The sequence below is a fragment of the Pteronotus mesoamericanus genome, unplaced genomic scaffold (assembly GCF_021234165.1).
Source record: "Pteronotus mesoamericanus isolate MK-2021 breed Mesoamerican mustached bat unplaced genomic scaffold, CSHL_Meso_final scaffold_232, whole genome shotgun sequence".
Classification (NCBI taxonomy): Eukaryota; Metazoa; Chordata; class Mammalia; order Chiroptera; family Mormoopidae; genus Pteronotus; species Pteronotus mesoamericanus.
In genome coordinates, this window is record NW_026555311.1 from 23694081 (window position 1) to 23715849 (window position 21769).

Here is a 21769-nt window from a genome sequence, read left to right on the forward strand (position 1 = left end):
TAATTTTACATTACTATGTATAGTTCTCATGTCGCAGTATATGGTATACTTTTTTCTGTTCTGAAAAACTGTAAGAATATAAGTAAGAGACTTACGTTGACAGGAAACCACATGTAGGAACCTTCTTCAGGATATATGAACAGTCCATATTCTGTCTTGGTCATCTCTTCAAATACACAGTGGAAGAACTCAGACTTTACTCCTTTACCCACAGAACGAATTTCATTAATAAATTCAACCTGAGGAAAGAACACTCCAAGGATTAAAATATAATGCCTTGATCTTTATGGAAAAGTTTCAAATCTCCTGCAGTCACCAGAATTCCCAGAATCCCACACCCCATACCTCACTGAAGTCTGTACTCGGGCAATTTTGTTACTGAGCAGCAGATGCTGTAAACCTATTTACTGTCAGGTCATTGTATATTGAATGCACAGGTCCTTTACACTGCCACATGTGTCAGTGAAGGGGATTCCAGCAAGACTTAGCATTCACCAGTTATGTTGACCAGCATCTTAAACCAGATTTTGATGTGCTTCAATCCCCTGGGCCACTATATCCCTGATTCCTTTATTTTGCTATCTTTCTTCATTCCATCATTCAGACTATACAACTTTGGCTATTTGATTCCTCCTGCTTCTCCCTCATTAGGACTTCTGATAAACAGCCCTCTGCAGGAACCATCGGAACTGACTGCCCATATCCCTTGTGGGGGAAATTGATATGAACTAGTCCCTATTTTCTAAAGTCTACTTCTTTTCCTGGCTATTTTCTTTTTATCTTCTTAATATTAGCATCACTAAGCTTGACTAAGGGTTCTCTTTTTGCCTGGAAGATCTTATCTGCTGCCACTTTGATCCACTGATTCCCTGGCCACAGACCGTTATTTCCACAGGCCTGCCTCACATTCCATCTGGATAGTCCAGTAACAAACTAAGCTTGCTTCCAATTTTCTCATTTCTGCTCATTTACTCTAGCAAGTCTACCTTCACTGTGGTCAGGACCCACTAATGATGGGCCTTGACAAGCTTGCCTTGTTCAGGGTCTGTATTTTGACTGGGTCTGTCTTGAAGTTTACCTTCTTACCTGATTGCCATCTCCTGTAGGCAGGAACATTTTCTCTTTATTTCCTCATAATCAAGATTTAAAGGAAAGTAGGTACAGAAGGAGACATACAACTAGAGGTCTGGCTTATGAAAGAGTTTCTTTGTTTCCCATTGGAGTCCCATGCTGGGAAATATCCCTCTCTTGTCTGAGTCTCACCCTCCAAGTTCTGGTTTCTTCCCTGAGAGCATAACTCTTCCTCTCACGGCTGGTATCAGGAAAATCCACTCCCTTCTAAATAGACTAGAACTCAAATCGACAGAGTTAGTCATTATTTTATGGCCTCTACAGGGAAGATAATCTGGGGCACCACAAAATAAAATTCCTACAGGTGCCCACAAAGGATGAAGTAAAAGATAGCTAGTTAGAATCAATATAGCAGTAGAAGGTCTATAACTAAAACTAGAGCCAAAATGCAGGAAAAGTATTTGTTTCACCTTCTGCTTGTTGACTGTATTAACAGCCCCAATCTTCACTCCTTCTTGACCCATGTCTTTCACATGTGACTTTGCAGTTCTTCCCATTAGGGAGGCTAACTATATTTCATCAGCCCTTGATGTAGGTTCAGCCATGTGACTTGCTTTGACTAAAGCAATGTTTGTTTTGTGACTGGGCTTGTTTGCTTGTACCTCTGACACTGCTGTGAGAAGAATGTGCTTGCTGGCCCCAGGAAGAAGATGAAAAACACAGGAAGCAGAGCCAGACTGCCCCTACCAGGCCTACCTTGGATTGAGTTTAAGCAGATGAGTTCAACCTAGATCAGCAAATCCTCAACTGAACTGCAGTTAAAATTGTTATTTTTAAGTAATTAAGCTTTGGAGTGGTTCATTATGCATTTTTATAGCCATACTAGTTAACTCATAATCCCAATGCTTTTCACTGAAGGGTAAGCAATGAATTCTGGAAATCATAAGGTTGATAACTATAGTTGCAAATTCAGACTCTTCCTTTGCTACATTATATAAATGTTTCCCTCCCACATTAGTAAAAATATCCAATGAGACTTTTTACTGTACCACTAATTCTTTCTGGAGGTCAGTGACTTCTGCTTCGTTTAACTGATGCAGGGCATCTTGAATTAGGTGACTTCGTCTGACTCGAAGTAAAAATGTCGGTGATGTAGAGACTTCATTCTTTCCTGGTGGAATCATTTGCCCAATCATTTTTAACTTCTAGGAAAATAAATATTTTAGGAATCCTCATAGGAATATAAGAAAGTACTTAATATTTCAAATAAACCTACTTTGTTGAACATACAATTATGCCTACCATTGCAATATATAGTCATATTGTAATTATTTAAGGAAAAGAGCATCATACATACACTATAGGAGATAAAAAGATGGTAGGATCTGTGAAACTATGGTACCTGGTAATTATGCACAGGGGATTGGTCATCATGGATGTACAGCCAAGTAATTAAAAGCTATCACAGATCACTTAAACATGATCCTTAAAGGCAATAGTGGTGTTCAACACACTGAGACATTTACCCACCAACCTTAAGAAGCAGAGTGTTAGCACAATAATCCTCAAGAATATTAATGGCAGTTTAGGAGCTTAGGGATAATGTTAGATGTAAGAAAAAGGCTAAAGGAAAGACTTGCTCAGAAAAGACTCACATTTATCCTTCAAATAACTATGATCCACCTACTGAATGTGCATGGAAACTCCCTAAAAAATGTCACTGGTGGCCTCATTTGGTACCTAGCATTGTTCTCTGTTACCCTACATAGTACTTCCATTCAGCTTTTCTGAATTCTCAATATGTCCTCACCACTTTAGTCCCCTATCTTGTTTCTGCTGAACTCTCTTGGATGAGAAATCTAGCGTTGGAATTACTATCCTTGCTTTGACCTTTGACATTCCTGTAGGAGGGCCTCTGCTATATCACAAGGACAATAAAGGAGTCTTTAGAACTCATAAATCAGTGCCACCATAGTGACAGCAAGACAGGTGGGTATCTATCCTATTCCAGGTTTCCAGGCTGGGTGTCGTTGTCCATGTTAGTACTCTACAGCCATCTCAGACAAGTGCGCATGTGGCTCTGGGCTGGAGAAGCCCTGTCCCCGAACTCTGCCACCACTACACACTGAGAAATTATATGGGATTCCACTAGGTTCTTCTTGCTTTTCCTGAAGGTGTTTGTTGTAAAGAAGCTCCACATTTGTAGGGAGATGGAACAAGTGCCATTTCCAGTCCGTCCTGGTGGTGGGTCATCTCTTCCTGTGGCCCAGGAACCTGCAGCTCTGGGACACTTCAGCAATACTGACTGCTAAGCAACATGTTCTGTGGCTCTGAGTGACAAGCAGGCCAGCAATATCCTACATTGACTATAGTAAGCAGAGGTATATGTGTAGGCCCATGCTTCTCTCACTTAACCAAGAATCAGGCTTGAAACCTACATATCTTATTTTCCAGTTTTTCTACTCCCATTCTCCATGTATTGGTTTCCCATTTCTATATTTGTGCATTTGAATTCACAATCTAGTTTGGAACTTACAATTTTGATTATGTCCATCATCTCTCCTCTGGAGAACAGGACTCTTGAGTCTGCTGACTGACTTCACCCATGACAACTACAAGTAGGAGTTTTCTTGTCCTCAGACATTTCCCTATCCTTCATGATATATAACGTGCCTGGGTCCATTCTCCACTCAGCCCTCACTAAGAGAGTGGACAAGTTAGTCAGAAAGTTGCTATAGAAGAAAATAACAAAGAGGGGAAATTTTGCTTAAAGGAAACAAGGAAAAGTTAGCTTTGGGAAGGAGAGATTTAATCTGTTTTTTCCCCCATTACCAGGAATGTTAGTTGGGGGAAGAGGTGGCTGGGAAACAGAAGAGATGACAAAGTCAAATCTGATGACAGACACTACTAACAGTAACTAGAGGAAGAGTCCTTACCAATGGAATGCTTTTAGCAGGATGTACCTTGTCCCTCTAGGTTGATTATTATAAATAAATATGGCATTTACTGATTTATCAGGCGTGGCTCATTGGAAAATGTCATATAAGCTCTATAATTAATGGGGTATAGAAAGGAAGTTTTATTACTGAAGTGACTCCTTTTGTGTGTGTGATATCCCAGACTTTTCCATGTTTCACTTAGATGGTCAATATCCTTTGAATTATTAGTTAAAGTAATGGATATGTTTCTGATACCTGTGAATCTTTAAAGTCTATGATGATAAACATCATAGAAAACAGGTACCAACCTTTCCTAAGGAATGGCCTAGAAAGCAAGCCTCAGCAATCAAAAAATATTTGGAAAATCTTTAGCACAATGTCTGGGCACAGGGTAAGCATAAATGAGATCTAAGGCTGATGGCGATAAGAGAGACAAAATAGCATGTAAGTGTTATGTGGGAATAATACAACTACCAGAAAAAGAACAGAAGGGAGAGATTAAGTGGAAAAAAGAACAAAGTCACTGGGAATAAAAGAGTATCAGTCGGGGCTTACAAATCAAGCTCTAAGACTCATAAGCAGGTATGAAAATACAAAGACTAACAACTAAGAACATAGTGTAGTCACTAACACTGGACAGAGGAGAGGAAAAGAGCAGTTAGTCATTTCAGTATTGCTTATAGTAGGAAAACAAAGCATATTATCTAAAGACAGTGAAGACTCAGACATCATATACTAATGGGAAACGTAAATTAAAAATAAATTGAAATATCATGGTTAACCCATCAAAATGGAAAAGATCACAAAAGCTTGGTAACATTTCATTGGTGAGAGACTAAAAGAGGCATTTCATACATTGCTGGTAGTAACAAAAATCGGTACAACCTCTATGCACAGAACATCTAATAATTAAGGAAAAAGGATCAAGCATCATTCTACCTTCCTATGTGAATGATTTTTCAGGGTAGCTAAACATCTCTGATTGATGAGGAAAAGTTCTATGCAAGCTTCAGTTTATAACTTTGGAAGAAACGATCATAGAAATAGCGCTATTTTGCACACTTCAACCAAAACAATGGATGGAATTATTAAATAAAAGGTCCATGGGAAACATTACAATGGAAAAATCATGTGGTCACCAACTGAACCCACTGATGAATCTCAGCATAAGTAACAGTGAAACAACCAGAAATAATGCACTAAAACATGGAGAGGTGAAAAGAAAGTGGGCTTGGGATTTGCTTCAAAATAATTCAGCAAAAATACTAACAACTACAAAAACAACAAAAGTAATAAATGGAAGTGTGGCCAAATGTTGATGACTCTAAACCTTCGGGATAGGGTTCATTAAACCATTATTTCTATTTTGTACATGTTTGAAATTTTACATGACAAAAAAGTAAGGCATACGTACTACCTTTTTTATACTGGAATCAGCTTGCCATAATTTCATTTTGGATAGAAAATTAAAGATAAATGGAAATTTACTGAGAATAATGTGAAAGTAGTTTCCTTCAGGTACCTAAAAAATAAACAAGTAACAGTTTTGATAATTAAAAGAAGAGAAAAACTTCATCCCTTCCCCTCATCACCTTAAATTATTTTCCTTTATACTTTTTGGAATCTGTTTTTAAGACTCCAAATTCCTTAGTAATAAATTTATAATAAACTGTATTTGTTTTGTGAGTGCAAGATGTTTAAGTTATCAGTGATCATCTGATTTAGCAAATTTTGCATTGCAATAGGATATTTTCAAATATTGATTTACCAAAGAGATACATACATAGCTATTAATATGTCCCCTTTAAATTATGAAAATATTCAGAAATAAAAATGTTACTCTTACCAGGTTATTAATGACCATTATTTCTTTATAATTGCTCAACCAGCTGGAGAGTTCTTTTATGTTGAAAGTGTTCTCTGGTAGTTGACGGTTAGCTTTGTTTACCTTAAATAGAATATGACCTATGAATGTCATTTTCTATCAATAAATGACTTAATCTGTTATATATGACTATTATATAGGTAATCAGAATAGGGCTCAATAAACCCAACACATTTCTCAATGATGAAGTAGAGTTCTATAAAACTTCCATTTTTTTAAATCTGTTATTTCTTCAGCTTTCACGCATATTTAAAAAGATACAAGATGTTGGCAGTGGAGATAGTAAAACAATTCTTAGGGCACAGGATACAGTTTCTAGACTTTGAGAATAAAAGCACTATAAAAATCCAAGGCATTTTTGACAAATTCAGCCCTTTTTCCATTAATTGATAATATCAATTTAGTATACACTATTTGCGAGGTGTGGGACAAAACATAAGCTAAAAGTTGTCCTGGCTTTTACGCAGCTTAGTGTCTAGTATAATAGTCCGCAAACTCTTTCTTAAATCCAGATAGTAAATATTTTGAGATTGGAAGCATACAGTTTCTTGTGCAACTATTCAACCCTGCCGTTTTGTAGCACAAAATAGTCATAGACAATATGTAAACAAATGAGTGTGGGTGTGTTTCCATACGCTGTCTTTGTGCGTAAACTGTCAACTGGCAAAAACAGCAAGTGATCAGGCATCTAGGATACAGTTCCTCATTGGAGAAGTACTTAAAGAAGGCTTCTTAGAGGAAGCATACTGGAAATCAGTAATCTAAAGTTCCATCAAATCAAATGAATTCAAAAGACAGAAGGCAAGAAATAAAGCATCTGAGAACATAAACTAAGGAGAGAAAAACCAGATGTACAAGAGAAAGGATCAACAAATAAAATGGGGGATTTTTGGCTACTTGAAGTAGCGAGGTGGGAATTATTCTATAAAGTACATGATTTTCTAACCTCTTTGTTGTCCATCTGAAACTAATACAGAATAATATTGAATGTAAACCATAATCAAAAAAAATTATAAGTAAAAAATTTTTAAACGTTGATTCTTAAAAAACAAACAATTAAAAAAACAAAAACAAAAACCAGCTTCCTGGTAAGACTAACCCAGGAAGAAAAAAAAAGGCAAATAACCAATATTAGAAATGAAAAGTACACATCAGAGACAGAAGTGGATTATTAAACATTTTAATCCTCATAAAGTTTCACATATTTAAATCCCCAGTTATTTTATGCCGAACATTTCCCTTTTATACATTACTTTATAATCTGTTTGACTCCACTTGATTCATATTTGTCCTCCTAAGATTCCAATTAGCCATTCACAACAGCATAAAAATGAGTGAGTTCCGGCCAAGATGGAGGCGTAGGTAGATACACATTGCCACCTTGCACAGCCAAAAGGACAATAACAAATTTAAAAACAAAAAATAACCAGAAACGCCAGAAAATCTAACAGTATTGAAGTCTGGCAACCAAGGAGTTAAAGAAGAAACACTCACCCAGACCGGTAGGAAGGGCAGAGACAGACAGCGGGGGCAGAGTGGACACGTAGCAAGGAGGTGGCTGGAGGACCCAGTGGGCAAGATGACAGCATGTGGATAAACTGGGAGAAAGAGCTGGGGAGTGGGATAGAACGCACAATCCAGGTTCCAGTGCAGGACAAGAAAGCCTCAAAACTCCTGGAGCTAAAACTTGGGGTTGAGGCGGCAGGAAAAACTCCCAGCCTCAAGGGAGAGTCCATTGGAGAGACCAACCAGGTCCCAGAATGTACACAAAACCACCCACCCAGGAATCAGCACTAGAAGGGCCCAAGTTACTTGTGGGTAGGAGGGGAAGTGCCTGAAAGCTGGCCAAGAGCCAAGCGAGCAGCATTGTTCCCTCTCGGGCCTGTTCGCCACATGCAGTATCAAAACACAGCAACCTGGGTTGCCTGCCACCCCACCCTCCCCACTGAAGCAAATACCTAAGGCTCTGCCTCTCCCAATATAACAGGCACACTGAGACAAAGAAATATGGCTCAAATGAAAGAAAAGGCCAAAGTGCCAAAAATAGAACTAAACGATGAACAGATAGACAACCCTAACAGATGCACAGTTCAAAACACTGGTAATCTGGATGCTCACTGAATTGGTTGAGTATGGTTGCAAAATGGAGGGGAAAGTGAAGGCTATGCAAGGTGAAATAAAGAAAAATATACAGGGAATCAACAACGAAGGGAAGGAAATTGGGACTCAAATCAATGATTGGGAGGAGAAGGAAGACATAAACATTCAACCAGAAAAGAACGAAGAAACAAGAATTCAAAAAAAATGAGGAGAAGCTTAGGAACCTCTGGGACAACTTCAAATGTTCCAACATCCGAATGATAGGGGTGCCAGAAGAAGAAGAGGAAGAGCAAGAAATTGAAAACTTATTTCAAAAAATAATGAAGGAGAATTTCTCCAATCTGGTGAATTAAATAGTCTTCCAGGAGATCCAGGGAGTTCAAGAGTCTCAAAAAAATTGGACACAAGGAAGTACATACCAAGGCACATCATAATTACATGACCCTAGATTAAAGATAAGGATAGAATTTTAAAAGCAACAAGAGAAAAGGAGACAGTTATCTACAAAGGAGTTCCCATGAGACTATCAACTGATTTCTCAGAAGAAACGTTGCAGGTGAGAGGGGGCTGGCAACAAAGTCATGAAAGACAAGGACCTACATCCAAGATGACTCTATCCAGCAAAGATATCATTCAGAATAGAAGGGCAGATAAAGTGTTTCCCAGATAAGGTCAAGTTAAAGGAGTTCATCATCACCAAGCCCTTATTATGTGAAATGTTAAAGGGACTTATATAAAAAGAAAAGAAGATCAAAAACTATGAACAGTAAAATGACAACAAACTCACAACTATCAACAACTGAACCTAAAAAAAAACAACAACAACTCAGCAAACAACTAGAACAGGAACAGAATCATAGTAATGAAGATCATGGCGGGGGGGAGGGAAAGAATGGGGGAAAAGGAAACAAGCAGTATAAATAGTAGGTACAAAATAGGCAGGGGGAGGTTAAGAATAGTATAGGAAATGGAGAAGCCAAAGAACTTATAAGTACAACCCATGGACATGAACTCGGGGTTGGAGGATGCTGGGGGGAGGGATGGTGCAGGGTGGAGGAGACCAAAGGGGAGGAAAAAAAATGGGTCAACCCTAATAGATTAATCAAAATATTTATTTTTTAAAAAAGGATGAAATACTTAGGAATCAGTTTAACCAAGGAGGCAAAAGATCTGTACACCAAAAACTATAAGACTTTAATAAAAGAACTTGAAAAAAAAATCCAGAAGAAAATGGGAAGATATCCTGTGTTCATGGGTTAGAAAAGTTAATATTGTTTAAATGGCCATACTACATAAAGTAATCTACAGAGTCAATACAATTCCTCTCAAAATTCTAATGGCATTTTTCACATAAGTAGAAAAAAATAAATCTTAAAATCCGTATGAACCACAAAAGACCCTCAATAGTCAAAGCAATCCTGAGAAAGAACAAAGCTGGAGGTATTACACCTCCTGATTTATAACTGTATTACAAAGCTGTAGTAATAAAAAAAAAAAAAACAGTATGGTACTGGCATAACTATAGACACATAGCCCAACAGAACAGAATCAAGAGGTCAGAAATAAATACTTGCATATTTTTTAAAAATATTTATATTTTAGAGAGAGGGGAAGGGAGAGGTAAAGAGAGAGAAACATCAATGAGCCATCTGTGTGTGCCTGGACTGGGGACTGAACCCGCAACTGAGGCATGTGCCCTGACCAGGAATCAAACCAGCAACGTTTTGTTTTGTGGAATGACACCCAACCCACTGAGCCACACCAGTTAGGGCTAAATCCTTACTTATTTGACAAGGGAGCCAAGAATACTTAATAAGTAAACGAGAGTCTCTTCAATAAATGCAGCTGCGACAATAAGATAACCACATGCAGAAAAACGAAATTGGACCCCTATCTTACATCGCTCAGAAAAAATTAACTCAAAATGGATTAAACACTTAAACATAAGACATAAAACCATAAAGCTCCTTGAAAAAAAAATTGGAGAAAAGGTCCTTGACACTGATCTTGGCAATGACTTTCTGTTTTTATTTTTTCCTTATTATTGAATTTATTGGGGTGACACTGGAAAACAAAATTATACAAGTTTCAGGTGCACAATTCTTAAACACATCATCTGTACACTGTATTGTGTGTTCTGAAGTCAAGTCTCCGTTCATTACCATTTATCCCCCTATACGTTCTGCCACTTCCGTCCACTCCACCAGTTATCACACTGTTGTCTGTGTCCAGGAGTTTTTGTTCATTAGATTTCACGTATGAGTGAAATCATATGGTACTTACCTTTCTCTGGCTTATTTCACTTAGTATAATGCTCTTCAGTCTGTCCATGCTTTCAGAAAGGGTAATATTTCCTTCTTTTTTTTACAGCCAAGTAGTATTCCAATGTGTAAATGTACCATGGCTTTTTTATGCACTCATCTAATGATAGACACTTGGGCTGCTTTCTAATCTTGGCGATTCTAAATGCTGCTGCAATGCACACAGGGTTGCATACATCTTTTCGAATTAGTGTTTTGGGTTTCTTCGGATATATTCCTAAAAGTGGAATCCCTGAATCATAAGGCAGTTCCATTTTTAATTTTTTGAGGTAATTCCGTATTGCTTCCCACATTGGGCTGTACCAGTCTGTATTCCCTTCAACAGTGCACAGGGGTTCCCCTTTTTCCACATCCTTGCCAACACAGGTTGTTTGTTGATTTATTAATGACAGTCATTCTGCCAGTTGTGAGGTAATATCTCATTGTGGTTTTAATGTGAATTTCTCTGATGATTACTGACCATCTGATAGGCGTCTGATAATGACCATCTCTTCATATGCCTATTGGCCATCTGTATGTTTCTTTGGAGAAGTGTCTATTCAGGCCCTTTGCCCATTTTGTAATTGGATTTTTTTTTCACGTTCAGCTTTGAAAAGTTGTTTATCAATTTTGGATATTAACGCCTGATCAGGTATATTGGCAAATACGTTCTTCCATTCAGTGGGTTGTCTTTTTATTTTGTTGATGGTTTCCTTTGCTGTGCAAAAATGTTGTAGTTTGTAGTCCCATTTGTTAATTTTTTCTTTTGCTTCCTTTGGCTGAGATATATCAGGTAAAATATTGCTATGGGCAATGTCCAAGATTTTACTGCTTATGTAATCTTCTAGGATTTTTATGGTTTGAGGTCTAACATTTGAATCTTTGATCCATTTTGAATTTATTTTTGTGTGGCATAAGATTGTGCTCTAGTTTCATTTTTCTGCACATACCTGTCCAATATTCCCAACGCTATTAAATAAACTGTCTTTAGCCCATTGTATGTACTTGCTTCCTCTGTCAAATATTGACTGAAAAGGTGTGGGTTTATTTCTGGGCTCTCTATTCTGTTCCATTTATCTATATGTCTATGTTTTATGCCAGTACCATGTTGTTTTCATTACTATGGTCTTATAATATTGTTTGTTTGATATTAGGTAGTGTGATTCCTCCAACTTTGTTCTTCATTCTCAAGATGGCTATTGCTATTTGGGGTCTTTTTTATGTGATAGAAATTGTGTTGGATTCAGATTTAAGATTGCTTTTGGAATTTTTGACATTTTAATGCTGTTAATTTTTCCTAACCATGAATGTGATATATGCTTCCACTTGTTTGTATCATCTTCAGTTCCTCTCTTCAGTGTCTTATAATTTTCCAAGCATAGGTCATTTACATCTTTCATTAAACTTATTCCTAAGTATTTTTTTGAAGCAATTGTGAACGGGATTGTTTATTCTCAGTTTCCATTCTGATAGTTCATTATTGGTGTAAAAAATGCAACTGTTGTCTAGATTTTTTTTTTTTTTGTATCCTTCTACTTTACTGAATTTATCAGTTCTAATAGTTTTTTGGTGGACTCTTTAGGGTTCTCTATATACAGTATCATGTCATCTGCAAATAATGAGTTTTGCTTCTTTTCCAATTTGAATGCCTTTTATTTCTTCTTGTCTGATTGCTGTGGCTAGGGCTTCCAGGACTATGTTGAATAAGACAGGTGAAAGTGGGCATCCCTGTCTTGTTCACAATCTTAAGGGGAACACTTTCAGTTTTAGCCCATTGAGTATGATGTTGGTTGTGGGTTTGTCATTTATGGCCTTTATTATGTTGAGGTGTTTCCTGCTTTGCTGTTTTTACATAAACCAGTTCTGGATTGTACTGAATGCCTTTTCTACATTCGTTGATATGGTCATGTGGTTTTTTATCCTTCATTTTGTTTATGTGATGTATCATGTTTATTGATTTGTGGATATTGTACTAAGCCTGCATCCCCAGAATAGATCCTGTTCGATCATGGTATATGCTCTTTTTAATGTATCGGTGGATCTGGTTTGCCAATATTTTGTCAAGAACTTTAGCATCTATGTCCATCAAGGATATTGGTCTATAATCTTCTTTCTTTGTAGTGTCTTATCTGGTTTTGGAATCAGGATAATGCTGGCCTCATACAATGAGTTTGGGAGGCTTCCCCCTTCTTGAATTTTATGAAATAGTTTGACAAGGATAGGTGTTATTTCATCTTAGAATGTTTGCTAAAATTCACCTGCAAATCCGTCAGGTCCAGAACTTTTGTTTTTTAGGAGTTTTTTAAATTGCTTCTTCATTTTCAGGAGTTGTAATCTGTCTATTCAGATTTTCTGATTCTTCCTGATTTAGTGTTGGAAGATTGTACATTTCTAGAAATTTATCCATTTTGTTCAGATAGTCCAATTTGCAGGCATACAGTCATTCATAATATTTTCTTATAATCCTTTGAATTTCTTTGGTGTCAGTTGTTACTTCTTCTTTTCATTTCTGATTTTATTTATTTGGGTACTCTCTTTTTTTCTTGATGGGTCTGGTTAAAGGTTTGTCAATCTTGTTTACCTTTTCAAAAAACCAGCTCTTGGTTTCATTGATCTTTTGCACTATTTTCTTTTTCAGACTATTTGATTTACTTCTGCTCTAATCTTTATTATTTCCTCCCTTCAATTCACTTTGGGCTCTGTTGTTCTTTCTCAAGTTCCTTTAAGTATAAAGTTAGATTGTTTATTTGAGATTTTTCTTTTTTCTTGATAGGCCTGTATGTTATGAATTTCCCTTTTAGGACTGCTTTCACTGTGTCACATATAGTTAGAGTTTTTGTATTTGCATTTTCATTTGTTTCAAGGTATCTTTTCATATCTTCCTTGATCTCATTGTTGACCCATTCACTGTTTAATAACATGATATTTAGCCTCCATGTCTTTGTGTGTTTTTCCGTTTTTCTCTTGTGATTGATTTCTGGTTTCACAGCATTGTAGTCAGAGATGTTTGATATGATTTCAGTCTTCTCAAATTTATTGAGACTTGTTTTGTGTCCTAACATGTGGTCTATCCTAGAAAATGTTCCATGTGCATATGGAAAGAATATGTATTCTGCTGCTTTGAGTTGAAATACTCTCAAGATACCAATTAAATCCTTCTGATCTAGTGTGTCATTTAAGGCCACTGTCTCCTTGGTGATTTTCTGTCTGGAAGATCTACCTATTGATGTCAATGGGCTGTTAAAATCCTCACCTGTGACTATATTACTTTCAATCTCTTCCTTTATGTCCATCAAGATTTGCTTCACATATTTAGGTATTCCTATGTTGGGTGCGTACATGGTATATACTGTCTTTTGTATTGCTTTTTGTCATTATGTAGTATCCTTCTTTTCCTCTTAGCCCTTGTTTTAAAGTGCATTTTGTCAAATATTACTGCACTGTGCGGTGGCTAGTTGGGGCATGCCGCCACAGGGGAGTGCCGCTAGGGTCACCGCTTCTACTGGCCCCGGGAAGCAACCGCCGGGCTGTGGGGGAAGCAGTGCGCTGCAGGGAGCAGGGTACTCCCTGAATCTGAGGGAAACCGGCGAGGGCCAGCTGAGAAGGGAGGGCTCTGAATCCCGCAGAGCCCGTCCCGGGGTTGTCACTTGGAAGAGGGGAATAAACACGAGTTGTTGCAAACACTTCATTTGCCAGGAGAGCAGATGTGAGCACTTCCCTCTTAGTGGAACAGGCCGTGGCACATCCTTCCAGTAGGGAGGGCCCCGTCGCCCTTTGTTCCAAGGCTTTTATTGAAAATCTTATCAGTCGGGCTAGGTAACAGGAATGCATATGTTATCTCATTACATTACTATGTTAAGTTTCGCAGAGAATGTATGATGCTTTTAAGAAGTGACAGGAATACACTGATTTACGTGGATCCGAGAGACTATTATCAACAAGTGAAAGACATAAAGGCGCCTAACGATATAGGTTAAGGGGTGTAAATAATGATGTCCTTCTCAGCATGAGCCAGCCAGAGCTTTGAGGGAAGAACAAAGCACACTTTAAAGAATTTATTTTTAGGCCTGATTTCCCTGGGAACCGCCAGATCTGATTTAGGGCTGATTCCTGCATTGTTTCAAGCCTGAGACAGGCAGGGGGAGGGAACTACCAAGAGATAAGACTGCTTTCGGCTATAATGAGGACTCCGGCCATGTCCAATCCAAGCCGAGAGGTGCAGGAGCCTTTTTGCCCCTTCTCCGTGTCCCCCAATTTCTCATCTGCTGCCCATGCCGACTAGGATCTGTCTTAAGTTGCCACTCCCCTGAGGGGTCTTACCCATCATTGATGTCCAGTCCTCCATGGCAAAGCAGAGGCAGGAGCTATGCCCCTGCCAGGAGGGACAGGTTATGTCTCCTCAGGAGCCTGTTTCTCCAAGGCCTCCTGATTATTTCCAGTCTTGGGGCCCTCCAGCCTGTCAGAGTTACAGTTCCTGAAACCAGGCAGGGCGTTTCCCAACAAAATATTAAGTACTGCTTCCTGAGCTTTTTAAAAAAATTTCCATTTGCATGAAATATCTTTTTTTACCCCTTTAATTTTAGTCTGTATCTATCTTTCATTCTGAGTTGGGTCTCTCATAGACAGACTACTTTGGGTCTTACTTTCTTATCTATTCATCTACCCTGTGTGTTTTGATTGGAGCATTCACATTTTAAAGTGATTATTGATAGATATGTACTTATGGCCATTTTATTCTTTTAACTATGTTCCTCTCTTTTTTCTCCCTTCTCTTTCTTAAAGGAGGCCCTTTAACATTTTTTATAATATTGGTTTGGCAGTAACAAACTCCTTTAGCTTTTTCTTTTCTGGGAAGCTCTTTATTTCTCCTTTAATTTTAAATGATAACCTGCTGGGTAAAGTAATCTTGTTGTAAGTCCTTGCTTTTCATCACTTTCCATATTTCATGCCAATTCCTTCTTGCCTGAAACGTTTCTGTTGAGAAATCAGCTGACAGTCTTATGGCAGCTTCCTTGTAGGTAATTATCTGTTTTCCCCTTGTGGCTTTTAAGATTCTCTCTTTGTCTTTAACCTTTGCCATTTTAATTATGATGTATCTTTTTGTGGGCCTTTTTTAGGTTCATCTTGTTTGGGAGTCTCTGTGCCTCCCAGAATGTGTGTCTTTTTCCTTCACCACCAGGTTAGTAAGCTTTCAGTCAGTATTTCTTCAAATAGGTTCTTGATCCCTTGCTGTCACTCTCTCCTGGTACCCCGATGATGTGGATGCTGTTACACTCCATGTTGTTTCAAAGTCCTTTAAATTATCCTCATTTTCTAAATTCTTTTTTCTTTTTGCTGCCTTGACTGTGTGTTTTTTCTACTTTGTCTTCCAAATCACTAATCTGAACCTCTGCTTCACCCAATCTAGTGTTTATTCCTTTTCAGTGTATTCTTCATTTCAGATATTGTATTTTTCACATTTAGTTGGCCCTTTTTTAATGGTTTCTATGTCTTTTTTAATCTTGTTGAATATACATATAGCCATTACTTTGAACTCTATATCTGATAAATTGTACATAATATTTTCTTTTATTAGCTTTTTATCTGGAGATTTTTTTTCCTATTCTTTAATTTGGGGCCTATCTCCCTATTTTGGCTGCCTCTTTGTGCTTGTTTCTATATATTAGATAAATCCGCAAGGATTCCCAGTCTTTGTGGGATGGCCTTATATGGTAGGTGTCTGGTGGGTTCAGTGGTACAGTCTCCTTGATCACCTGAGCTGGGTGCTCCAGGAATGTCCCTTGTGTGGATTCTGCAGACCCTCTTGTTATAATTGAGTCTTGATTGCTATTGGCTTGTTTGTGCATGGGATCGACCTTTGGGCTGGTGTGAGGCTCATCCCCAACCACGGCATGCATGGTGCTAACCACATGAAGCAGAATTCTCCTCCGCAGGGTTTGGTGCCTGCCGAGATCTCATTTTGGATATGCTGCTTGTGAAGCTTGTTGGATCCTGCTTTACTATTGTCTGAAGCTGGCCACTGTGTGTGTTGGTTCTGGGCCTCTTGGGAGGTACTCTGGTGCAGACCAATGAAAGATGCTGCCTGTGACTGGCCCTCAGCAACCGGTTTGGAGCTACAAGTGATACAGAGTTTGTGGCTGCCTCTGCTGGACCTGGGTGTGTGCAGAAAGGACCAAGCTGCTCACCAAGGCAAGCTTTTACCAGCACCAGGCCTTAGGACACATTCATCTGCCTCTGCCTGCCGGCTGCTTGTTAGGCTCAGTTATCCATCCATTTGGATTCTGATATTAGGCATGAGCCTGACAGCTTGTCAGTGAATTTTTGGATATTACACCAAAGGACATGCAACGAAAGAAAAATGAAATAAATGAACTACATCAAATTAAAAAGCCTCTGCTCAGCAAAAGAAACAGTCAACGAAATTAAATGGCAACCTGTTAATGGGATAAAATATTTGCAAATCATATATCTGGTAAGGAATCAATATCTAAAATATATACAGAACTCATACAACTGAGCAAAAAAAAAAACAATCTGATTATAAAATGAGCAGACATACTGAATAGATACTTCTATTCAGATGGCCAACAGGTGCATAAAAAGATGCTCAACGTCGCTAATCATCAAATCATCAGGGAAATGCAAATCAAAACCACAAGGAGATACCATCTCACACATGTTAAAATGGCTATCATCAAAATCACAACAGAGAACGAGTGTTGATGAAGATGTGGAGAAAAGGGAACTTCTCTGCAGTGCTGGTGGGAATGTAAATTGGTGCAGCCACTATGGCAACAGCATGGATTTCCTCAAAAAGTTAAAAACAGAACTACCATATGACCCAGTAATCCCACTTGTGGATATATATCCAAGGGAAATTAAATCACTATCTCAAAAAGCTATCTGCAACCTCATGTTTATTGTAACCTCGTTGACAGTAGCCAATACAGAGAAACAACCTAAGCATCCATGAACTGATGAATGGATAAAGACCATGTGGTATATATGTACACAATGGAATATTATTCAGCCATGAGAAAGAAGGAAATCCTTACATTTGTGACATGGAGAGACTTCAAAAACATCATGTCACATGAGATAAAGCAGACAGAGGAACACAAGTACTGTATGAATTCACATATATGTGGACGTTAAAAAGGCAGAATAGGAATAGAAATTAGAATGATGGTTGTCAAGGGCTTCAAAGTGTACATATTTCCAGGTATAATATGAATAAGTTCTGGGGATCTAATGTACATCATGGTGATTATATTGTCTCCACTGTACTATATGCTTGAAAGTTACTAAGAGAATAGCTCTTAAGTGTTATCATCACAATAAAGAAATGGAAATTATGTGCAGTGATAGAGGTGTTAGCTAAAGCTATGATGTTAATCATCTTGTAATACACAAATGTAACAAATCAAGAGGATGCACACCTTAAACTTATACAATGTTATATGTCAGTTATATCTCAATAAAGCTGGGGAAGAAATGTACTATTTTAGAAATATCAGTACTACATTAGTACTTCTGAAAAGCACTAACCCTTGTACATAACATTTTCTCCTATTGAGACTGATATTTTGATGTGAAATTTGCTTTGTCTTTTAGCAATTTATACTTGTAAAAGGATCTTATTTAACTAATTTTTAAAACTGAACATTATCAACTTAATTTTCTTGTTTTATTTAAAATGCTCTGGCTCCTACCTACCCCCAACCATCATTAAGTTAATTAGTAGCCTAACCTTAGGTTACTTCTAGATTATGCTATGTACTCTACTGAAAATGCTAAGTCACTCTCATATTTGAGTACAGAATGGGGCAAAAGTAAGTTTACAGTTGTGAGTATGTGGAACACAGTTCATTCTTTATTCTTGTCTTATTATTTATTATTGTATTTTTCCAAACAACTGTAAACCTGTATTTGTGTATCTATTACATATAATAAAATGTAATATAATTTTATATATAATATAACTTAAAAATGTATATTATATCTTTCCAGTCTATCCAGTTAGCAAAACAAGCAAAATTTTGAATTATTAGGGCTGAGTAAAACATTTTCTTTCTGTTGTGAAAAATATTATAAAACAAGACTCTGATTGGCTGAAACCTAAGAGATTTTGATTTATGAAAGTGGTGTATACATTCCTTTAGATGAACCCTTACCTTATACACTTTTTTCATCATGCTTAGAAGAGCTTCAACATTATAGTTACTCTGATTTATGCAGTTCCAATAACACAGTTGAGCAATGATGGCTGATTTAAGCATCTGGACCAGTGTGTTGAGAGAAGATTCTTGCAAAGTGGCCCAACACTGCTCTGGGGGGTATAAAATCAGCAACAATAAATACATACTCCCTCAAATCCCCCCAAAGAAACCCCTCTCAGTTTCTACTGTGTTCTTTAATGTGAGAAATAGATAACATTTTCCATTTCTGATGAAATAGGCCATAAAATATGTTTTCTAAGGATATCATCCTGGACATTTATTATTCACAGGAAACATTTTTTTCCATGATTAAGTATCATTGGCATTAAAAGCTCAAATTCAGGATTCTGAAGAAATGTGTTGACTATTCATATTTATGCCTGATTACTTGATTGATTTCATGATTTTCAAACTGAAAATTCTATGAGTTATTTGTAAAGTCTGAAAACATACATAGGTGAATACACACACATACACATACATACATATACCATGTCATCAAAGATACTTTCAATCTGTAAAAAATAATATCTATGTCTTCACACTTTATGAACACCAGGTATTTATGAATATATTTTTAAATAATATCAGAAAACAATATTTTAATATAACTGAGATTAGAAACCAGATTATTGTACCTTTAAAGGACAATTCTCAGAAAACAAACCTATCAAATGTTACAATATGTTTTCCATCTTATGTAATTAAAATAGTACGACCCAAATGCACAAATTCCATAAATGGATCCAAATACACATGAAACTTTAGTATATGACAAAGGTGGCATTGCATATTAGTGGGAATGAAACAGGTCATTCAGTAAATGTCTGGGCACAGGTGAAAACTGATCCGGAAAAAAATAAAATTTAATCACGATAAATTTCATATGAATCAAAGATTTAAACATAAAATTGAAACAATAAAAATTCTAGTGAGAGGATGGGAATGCTTTTGTTTGTTTTAGAGTGAGGACGTCTTCTTGAAGTATGACCCAAACTCAGAAACCATAAAGGAAAACATTAATATAGTAGGCTTAATAAAAATGTTTAAAAATAATTATGCATGGCAAAAATGTCACAAAGTAAAAACAGTTTTAATAAATTAAAGAAAAAAATTAGTAACTCATATTATTGGTGAAGGGAAAAATTGTAAGATATTGTTAATAAAGGATTAGCTGACTTAATAGTTTAAAACCTCCTAAGGAAAAAAGAAATACTAACAACAGATGGAAAAATAGGCAAGAAGGAAGAACTGATAGTTCTCAGAATATGATATACAAATGGAACTGAGATATAAGAAAATGAATACAACCTTACTCATAAAGAGTAAATTAAAATTAAGAGATTTTTTTTTTTCAGAATGGAAAAGACCAAAGTTCAATAACACTGTAGAAAAATGCATGGGCTAATTGTTCTCATATTTGTTCATGGAGCATAAACTGATACATCCTCTGTCAGTGTTGCCATGTTGCCCAAACTCCAGGGGTGCAATTTACCTAGACTGTAATATAAACCGTGGCCAATTAATGTTGGGCAACATGGTGGCCCAAATGTCTGTGGACAGCCACTTGGCAAAATCTCTTAAAATTTAAAATGCATATTCAATTTGACCCAGTAATTTTGCTTTCTAGAATTTTTCCTGCCTCTATAAATTTATATATGTACAAAGAAATGCATGTTAGCATTATTATGAGAGCAAAAGTTTAGAAACAACTATTTGTAGTATATCCTCCTGATAGAATACTACTTAGCCATTATATATTATATAATAAGGCAGTTCTATAGTTCTAATAACAGAATGTTCTCCATGATATACTGTCATGTGGGAAAAAGCAAGTTGCCAAAGAATGTGACTAGTATGCTACCATAAAAAGAAAGAAACAGTACATTCTTTCAAAGGTTACACAAGGAACTACCTTCTGTAACTGCTTTCTGGGAGGGGAGCCGGGTGGCTTATATTTCACATTATATATCCTTTGTAATTTTTAGGTTTTGGATCTTGAACACTAGCTTAAAATTGTAAAAGGACATCTTATAGTAGTGAATAAAATAAACAAGAACACAAAGCTTAACATTTCTTTTTTATCACCCCTGGTTAAAGGTCTAAAGTTTTATTGAAAACAACATGAGCAAAATGTTTTAAAATGGATTATCTTAACTGGATCCCCTGGTTATTAAACTATGATGCCAAAGCCATGTCCAAATATAAGACTTATACATGCCTTGTATGATAACAGTAATGGTTATAATAGCTTTAGGTTTATCTTTTCAATAATTTGCACACCATGTACTCAAATATTTTTTCATTTTGAAATTTTTTATCCAAAATGTGCTGCAACATCTATTTCAGACAGTGACTCTCTATTGAGAGTGCAGATAAGGTGACAGGAAAGTAATCAGACTTACTCAGGACACGTAAAGATTGGTCACTCATATTATTAACAGCCTGTGCAAATGGAACCAGCAGAATTTTCCAATTCATAGAATCATGCATCACAGGACACTGTGGGAGCAGAAGGAAAATTGATACCGCTTCTTGGTGTGGAGAATGAGAGGGAAGAGCGCTGAGTAGATTATCCTTGAGACATGTAGTTATCTGCAGTTGAAATAGGATCAGAGAAAGAAAGGCCCATGATAAGTTTTGGGACCATGGGTTTGATTCCACCACTTTCCAGCTGGAATGATTATTTTAGTTTTCCTGAAACCTATTGTTCATCACTCCTTGCACCCTAAATGTCCCTGAAGTAGTGTGTGAGAGCCATCCTCCCTACTTAATATTGCAGTGCATACGGTGCATAAAAGTGAATCATGTGTGCATGTCATACTGAGTGACTTGTGAAGGTAGCTCAGTTACAAAGTGGCAGAGTAGGGATCCATACCCAGATCTATCTTACCTAAAATCTACCATGGCAGAGAAAATGCCATATGCTCACCTCACCAATCATGTTTCATCTTCCTCCTGGGTTCACAGAAAGATGGTATTTTTCAGCTTCCCCTGCAGTTAGGTGGGTCCATGTGACTGAGTTCTCGCTGACGCAATGGGAGTGAAGGTGATACATGACACTGCCAGGCATGGTGCCCCCACAACGTCTCATGTGAACTTACATACTCTCTTTCCTAATCTGCCAACCAAACACCAAAGATCTACTGAAGGATTTAATGGCCCCAGAGCCTAAAACTCTAGACAGAAGGAGCCCGAGTCCCCTCTTCAGAGGTGGGAAGGGTAGCAGAATACGCCACCCCAAAATATGCCACT

General features: G+C 37.2%; 1 protein-coding gene across 1 annotated transcript in view; it reads right to left on the minus strand.

Annotated features, from left to right (window-relative positions):
* Positions 1-21769, minus strand: part of HERC6 (HECT and RLD domain containing E3 ubiquitin protein ligase family member 6) — a 64693-nt gene that overhangs the window by 15370 nt on the left and 27554 nt on the right. Inside the window, 6 exon segments of the mRNA XM_054591577.1 lie at positions 96-239; positions 2121-2276; positions 5425-5532; positions 5857-5958; positions 18470-18624; positions 20920-21109. Coding sequence (XP_054447552.1) covers positions 96-239; positions 2121-2276; positions 5425-5532; positions 5857-5958; positions 18470-18624; positions 20920-21109 — 855 coding nt within the window.